This window comes from Opisthorchis viverrini (genome assembly GCF_000715545.1).
Source record: "Opisthorchis viverrini unplaced genomic scaffold opera_v5_292, whole genome shotgun sequence".
Lineage (NCBI taxonomy): Eukaryota > Metazoa > Platyhelminthes > Trematoda > Opisthorchiida > Opisthorchiidae > Opisthorchis > Opisthorchis viverrini.
Window position 1 is genome coordinate 147234 of NW_008751945.1, and position 8050 is coordinate 155283.

Here is an 8050-nt window from a genome sequence, read left to right on the forward strand (position 1 = left end):
TATTTCTCGAAAACAGTCCAATTTGGGTTCAAGTAGAACATAAGGTTGACGGAAACTCGGGGACTGTGCCTACCTGATGAGCCCCAAGAAGGGCGAAACCGGTCGTGAGCTAAGAGTTTTCAGCAACCTTGTGAGTAGTTTCCTGAGTAGTCTCCTTTATGAAAATATACGGCGATATTTCGAATATCGTGCGAACTGAATCATGAGGCGGTCTGTGTGCAGCACATTCAGTTGTAGAATATCATAAACGATGGAAAACCAAATTGATTCGCAAATGAGTGTGTTTCTCGAAGTTCATATCCTGTTGGACTTGTATCAACATTCAACAAGATGGCTGTACGGGAAGTGAAGAACAACAGGTAGTGAGGCTAGTCCGTTCAATAGAGAAACACAGTGGATCCTAGCAACAAAGAACACCCCGCGGCATGTAGTGAACACAAATTTCCGTACCAGAGAGTACTGGTACGGTACTATTTTCACAAAACAGTAAGCAGGTTATACAAAAATCCTCAATCGGTCACGTTCGTAGGGTCGACAAGTGAACAAGTCTGTCACTGACCGGCACAGTGCAGTGTCAACGTCCGCACACGAAACAACGGCGAGCGGAACGATGGCTCGGTAGCGTGGATTGCGGTCGTCCAAACCGACGACAGTTTCGTGAGTCTCATCGGCGGTGCGATTACAGGGAACTCAGTGTAGGCAGAACAGGCGGGACACGAAAGTGCATGGGTAAGTGGGTCAGCTGCACAGAGACACATGCTCATATGGAAATGTCAGACGGGATGGTCCTTGCGGCGATAAGCAAAACAGTTGTGGATCAAAAGGAATGGACGAGGTAAGCAGATGGATGGGAGAATTACCATGAGGTTAGATTCCTTAAAACAACTTGTAAGAAAAGTCACGACATTCACAGTTGTTTCGGTTTAGAGAATTCTCAGGGACTTAGAGGACCACGTAGAGGTCTTTCTACGTGGTAGTAAGATATTTCAAATCAATCTATATCCAATCGATCGGTGCAATACATCTATCTAGCATGAGAAAAGCCAAGTTTTCACATTGGAACACATCTGCTATTACAAACACTCAACGGCAATGCTGACAGAATGGTGTAGGCACTGTTTAGCAGTGACCTTCGAAAAAGGTGTGCTACTCCAACCAGCCGTGGTGTGATAAGAACGAGCGGTTTTATCGGCTGACAGTGGTCAAGTTGATGCGGCAAGAGCTCACACATGGGATCCTCATGGGATGTTTTCCAAATAAGCCCCGCCAAAAAATTAACCCCCGCCACCGAAGAAATATTAGAAAAAGGAGGATATGAAATTTGTACTTTTAGTTTTCATTGAAGAGGGTGAAATTGGGACGTGTCATCAATAATTAGCATGAAAAGGTCCGTTCTTCGGTACCTTTGCCTCCAAACGAACTCACACAAGTAGCTGTCCACTGAAGATTGGTGTGTACCGCATTGACGTTTATTCTGCATCTTGAAAAGACGTGCCAAAGAGATTCGATGGTTTGTGTGTGAGCTCCAGTCATTGGATCCACGAAGTTTTTGGTTTTAATTGACCGGTGGAGTCTGCCAGCAATAAATGAATAGAATTACTGTCCTAAACTCCATCCTAGACCTCTCCAGCCAAGTTCCCTTTCAAAGACCGATTTCTTGCCGACACTGTCGAGCATTACACACCCACCTGTCAGAAACAGTTGAGTGTCATTTGCTGACAGATCACTCCTTGGCTTTACAAAAACGTATTGCCGCCTCCTTTTCATGAACGAGAGTTGAAAGTGTCAGAAAGTTCATTTAAGGTTTTACATCCGAATGGGGAGAACTTTTGCACAAAATGAGCCCAGATGCAGATAAGGAATTGTGTTTTCATCAAAAATAGGTCAGGGTTGTGTGCGTACACTAAATTGGAGCTGGCAAAATGTGGGGCGGGGCTTAAAATTACGCACATGCACTTTCTGCATTAGTGGTGGAAAAGAGCTCTCTCTTGAGCACCTTACCTCGGTGAGGGGAACGGGTGCTTCAAAGGCTGCTTTTAGTTTGTGATACTATCTACACCACCCGAGGCTTATCATGAGGTCGATGGGACGTTAACCGGGCCTCTGTTCTGGCGCCAATTCGCTTGCATGGAGGCTTGCAAGCGTGTGTTGCTGTTTCGGATGACTGGGAGACGCGCACGGATTCTCCAGACGTGCACAAAGTTCGACGTTCAAGTTGCGTACAACGATGTATTTTTAACGAAAAGAAACAGACTGTGTGTGGAGATCAGGACAGAACACTGTTGTAGACGTGTACCACAGCGCTCTCCTACCGGTAGAACATGGTAGAATCTCATATATTTTCGCGGTTAGGTTCTTTGACTACTCTGAACGGGCAGTGTGGCATTTTGTGCCTGTCTTTGACGAATAAACAACTTCTGATTTCTTGAATGAAATTTTTCCAAAGTGGGTCTCATTTCGGAAGGGAATTGCNAGGTTCCCCTGCCCGTTCCAAGTCTTCTTTTGAGTTTTGTTCCTCAGAATCTGACGAGAACGGCAGACGGGCTTTCCAGCTGGTTGAGCGAGAGGAAGTCCCATTGTCCATCCTTTGGGTGTCCATTTTGGGAGGAATAAACTGAAAGGTATCACATGAAGAAGCTGACCAGTGAGATTTTGTTTCCGGAGAACGTAACCAACCGACCGGGGCGCGGCGTTGATGTTGTTCATGAAAGTGTACTGTGATATTCACTTAATACGTGACATGCTTACCGAAGTACGTGTGGACAAAACACAGCAAGAAGAGGAAGTCCAAACGAAGCGATGTGAGCACGAATTTCGTGGCATCCTTGCAGCACGTTGACCTATCTGAAGGCCGCTGAGCTGAAGGTAGGATGAGAGTCTGTGACAGCGGACTGTGAGTTCGCATGGTGCTTAAGAGCGGAAAGATTGACAGCGTTGTGTGTCAGTCCTTAAGAACAGAGATGAAAAAAGTGGTTCAGCTGTAACACCCTTTCGGTGCCTTACAGCCATGCAACCTGACAAAAGCACAAGTTATGGGATAGCACCCGGTTGCCCAAGCCTAGACAGGGAAAGTCGAGAGGCGGAGGTCGGGTTCGAACCACGGACCTTCCGGTAAAAAAATTCGCGCTCTCACCACATTTACTTATGTGACATCATAAACGAGAGATTGAGCTGGAATTTAAATGAGGATAAATGAGGAATAAATGAAGGCGCATATTCTGCTAGTTTCCGATTTCCCAGTACCACTGGAACACTCTTCCAGAAAGCCAAAAGTTTACTGCAAACAATGCACACTCACCAGGGTTGTTGAATCTGGACTGTCCGGGTTTTGTCTGGTTGATGTTCTTGGTTCTTCAACTTCGTTCTTGGTTAAGTATACACCTCCAAGGTTTCCGCAAGGAAGCGGGCTTTCCTAGACCATGGATTCCTCGAATATCTTGGCCCTATTTTCAGTGCCTATGTATGAAGGCCAGCCGTCCCTAATAACCGAACACCACATCATTTGGACGGATGTCACGTGCAGGACATGGGCCAAACGAAGGCATGCCCTGATTGGCCAGAATGCCAGCCAATCCGAGTCAAGTACCTTTGACTCGATACTTCTCGCCCCCTCACGGAGATTCTGGCACGACCTTGTGGAACACCCTGTGACTACCCTATAAATACAGTAGTAATAGTTTTCCTTTGTCTTCCTCGAATATCTTGGCCCTATTTTCAGTGCCTATGTATGAAGGCCAGCCGTCCCTAATAACCGAACACCACATCATTTGGACGGATGTCACGTGCAGGACATGGGCCAAACGAAGGCATGCCCTGATTGGCCAGAATGCCAGCCAATCCGAGTCAAGTACCTTTGACTCGATACTTCTCGCCCCCTCACGGAGATTCTGGCACGACCTTATGGAACACTCTGTGACTACCCTATACATACAGTTGTAATAGTTTTCCTTTGTCTCCATGAGGGGCTGTCTGGAGCTACCGTGCTTCTTGATATACTGTAGTGGGCGGACCAGGAAGCCAAGGGACCGATACAGAGTTGGACGATCGTTTATCAAGGTACAACAGCCTTGGAAGGTGTTGGTCGCTTTTGGCTACTTGAGCGATTTGACCTCCCTGACTCTACACACTACGATTAAACAAGTCTGTTGACCAAGACAGACCAACCAACTGAATTGAGGGTGCGCTGGTATCAATAATCGGACCAGCGAGAGTCTGCTGCAATAATCAATAAACCAATTAACGCCAAAAGAATGATGTCCATCAGCTGGTGCATTTGGCGTTTCTTCCTCCTGATTGGAACGTTCGAATCCAACCAACTTTCATATCAATGTTGCCATTGGAAAGGTCTTTTCAGAATGAGAGTCCTCAATAATTGTCCTAGCCTTCTTTGACACCCAAGAGATTTCAACAAGGAGAAAGGCTCACAGTTTGACGCAGATACTCACGTGAGGTATCTTTGTTCGTTCATCATTAAAATGCGTCACAGCTACACGAGGACTCAATCCGATCTCCATTCATTTGCCTCACCATGTTAGTCTAAAATAAGCCGTAGCGAATCTCTGCACAGTTTTGTAAGAAAAATTCAAAATTTTGGGAGAAAATCTTGGCGGATGGTTCAAAAAGTGATGAAAATCGAAGCGGATCTACCTGCAGCTCTGGAAGGTGTATGTAGCAAAAGGAAACCGAAATCGTGGTTCCACCAGTTGTTAATGAGTCACCGACTGGGGATAACATTTCTCCCATGTCTCCTATTTAGTTTTGCGTTACCCACAACGGGAGAAGCTATTTGGAGTGGTAGTCTTAGTGTGCTCCTTATGGATTTTTCCTATTGGCCAACGTTACGGTCCAAAAGACCAAGAACTGCTAGTGAAAAGAAGAAAGCCCTCGCTGAGGAGTTGTTTATTAGAAAAACACCAACTGAACAGTTACAGACTTGGACAGGGGAGCAAAACTCTCATATGCATCTTGTTTACAAAACTGAATATCCATCTTCTAATTGAACGCGCCTTCCTGAACTTTCTTGGATATTCATTGACTGTCACTCAAATGCAAGCAAATGCTCCTTAACAGATATAACTTTTCAAGAGACGCGAAGCGGATTTACGAGAAGACACTACTCATGTGCCTCATCAGTAGTGTCCACCGTTGCAGGAGTTGCTGTCGGCAAACTTTCTCGGAGTTGACGGCAGACTCAACTGAATCACTCTTGTTCTTAAACCCAGTGTGCTGCACAAAGGCCATCTCTTGTTTCAGCTGGTATGATATTCTGGATATTGAGGCGTGTTTCCAGGACGTAACATACTACTCAGAAGGTTGCTGAAAACTCCTCGTCAGTCTACCACCGGTTACGCCCTTCTTGAGGTACATCAGGTAGGTGAAGTTGCCCGGTTTTCATCAACTTACGATATGCATTGACGTCAAACGCATTAAGTACGTCTTGGTTATAGACCAGACCTCCTTTCCTGGATCCAGGACATGGGGACAGAACCTCTCAGACCCTCTTGAATGCAGGCATATCAAACTGATGGCATCGATCTTTCCCAGGCTTCATTAATTACCATTCCTAGGCCTCCTATTAACTGAATCCGCTAAATCCGAGTGACCGTTTTCATTCCGGTGCACTTGGGGACTACCGAATTAGCCTTCTAACGTGCAAACCGCAGGCCACGACCGCACTGTGGTAGACATCTGGTTGTCTCATCCGTAACTGATCAGGTTCCAGGTGATCTGTTCCCTCAGCTTGGCCAACGGCTTGCAACGGTTTCGTCACCATTTGAGGAGATATGATCAGTGTATGGTCGGCTGGAATAAAGCCTTATGGATGAAACTTAATTGGCTCGTAACTTCTTCGCTTACCATCCTTGGATTATTCACCTGCTTTACATGTCTGAGCGAATCCACTGGTGACGGAGAATCGCCACATGAGACAGACAGATCCATGTCAAGCAATCAACGTTGGTACTTATCATAAACACAGCAGAAGCGCCGTTTGTTTCATCATCTTTTTAAAGTTCGTATTGTAACGCAGGCATTCTACCATGACGCGCCTTGGCGAATTCGAATGACGGCTGAAACGGATGCACTCCATCCAAGTGAAAGTCATTCTTCTCCTTGCCCCCATCCTCATCCACACCCTGTAGAGGCTTATCAAATGTTGGGAGAATTCTTGTCCCTCTTATCGTTTTTAACACAGTCCTGTGCACCTTTTGTTTCCTGCGCCTTATTCCTAACAAAACGCATGACAACAGCGCCGTGTACTTGTCAAAAAAGAGCCATGAGTCGCCTCATTGGGGATTTACCGAATTGTTAGTAGTTGAGGTGCGTCATAAACGCACCCCAAACAAAATTGGTAAGCAAATGAACGTATTTGTCAAATTTTGTGCAATTTTGGTTTACGCAGAACATAAGGTTGAACGGATCTTGGGTATGGGCCTACTTGATGAGTTTCATAAGGGCGAAACCGGTCGTGGGCTGTCGAGGGGTTTTCAACAACCTTATGAGCAGTGCATTCCAGACATTTTTAGAGATGGAGTAGAATGCTCTGTAGAGGCCACTCATCGGATCAGGCGTCACAAGCACTCAAACCACGTGACAATTCCTGTCCCACTTGCAACCTGAGCCAACAACTTGTACACCACAACTTCCCGTCCATTTTTGTTCACGTGGCTACCACTTGCGTAACGCGTCAGGCTTACAAACTTCAACATATCACGTCAAGTTGTGTTCATGTTCGTACAATCATCAAACACGAAGGGACACCCATCTCTTCACACTGCACACAATAAATAGGCATACAACTAGGCTCAACACACACACCGGCGCGCACAGTACAGGAAATCAACAACAGAGTTCCACAAGTCTCCACGGGCAACTACGGAACACGCGTAGCAGCTATACTGCAGAGAAGAAACGTCCCGCGTCCGGAACTTCACTCAGGAACTCTCAACAGGTCACTATAAGTCACTTTTTGGCTAATTCCACTTTTCACATTGTATCTATTTTTATCAAGTGCATCTAACTGCTGTATTCATCACATTCTAGTAAGACAGACATTTGTTAGTGCTTGTTACCTTCTGATAATCAACTTAATTACGTCATAACTAGGGCACTATCTATCCTATCGATCCAATTAATTACGCGAACAAATCAAGACCGGCAACATAAGAAACGCACCTTCTTGATCGCTTTGTCGTCTCACACAAGTTGCAAAGGCCTGCTGGGGTTTCGGATGAGTGCAAGAGAAGTATATATTTTTATTTCAGCTTTTTGGTAAACAAGATGCTTTTTTCAGCTGTCTCGTTATGAATATTGTTCATATTTCAATCTCCATTTTAGCCTACTACCAATGGGTGCCTTTTGTGTTGGGCCTACAATGTATTCTATTCTACATACCTCATCTTGCTTGGCAAGCGCTTTGCTCAAACCAAGCCGGTGGAGACGTCTTTCAGCTGGTCAAGGTTGCCGCAGATGCAGCCACCTCCGAACGCAGTGCACGTGAGAAGCAGGTGAAACGAGTGGCTGAATTCCTCACAGATATGATCATAAGCCCACGTGTCTGTCGCCAGGTGAGCATACATCTACTTTTGCTTGATAAACTGCATCAATTGAGTTCGAATAAGGGTTCAGTCCAAGTGATCTTTTGAGTGCGGGGTAAACTTTTCCATGAAGGGAACCTCATGTATGATTATTAATCCAGTCAGATGATGATCTTGGTCACCTGGCCACGTTGATATGGTCCTTCCTTCCAAGAGACAACTCGTCTTCCTAGGACGATAGTTTGGACACTTGTAATCTATGTTCCTGATGATCGATATTTCGGCAGTCAATGCATCATGCTCCGTAGGAAGTCACCACATGGACTATGCTAAAGTCCGTGGTCAGATGGATCGATAAACTATTTGCTACGGCCAGTTTAAGAGATACTCACGATTCACAGTAACAAACAACTGTGAGTCCGCTCTGTTCCAATCACGTCTCTCGTTCTTATTCCCATGTCACTGAGATACTGTGTGTGTGTAGTCCCCTGAAGGGGACTATATATATATATATA

At 45.5% G+C, this 8050-nt stretch overlaps 1 protein-coding gene across 1 annotated transcript in view; it reads left to right on the forward strand.

The window, feature by feature from the left end:
* Positions 1-8050, forward strand: part of T265_14889 (hypothetical protein) — a gene marked incomplete at both ends in the record, with an annotated part of 35991 nt that overhangs the window by 8799 nt on the left and 19142 nt on the right. Inside the window, one exon of the mRNA XM_009175702.1 lies at positions 7336-7565. Within this exon, the coding sequence (XP_009173966.1) occupies positions 7336-7565 (230 nt within the window). The remainder of the gene's footprint in view (positions 1-7335; positions 7566-8050) is intronic.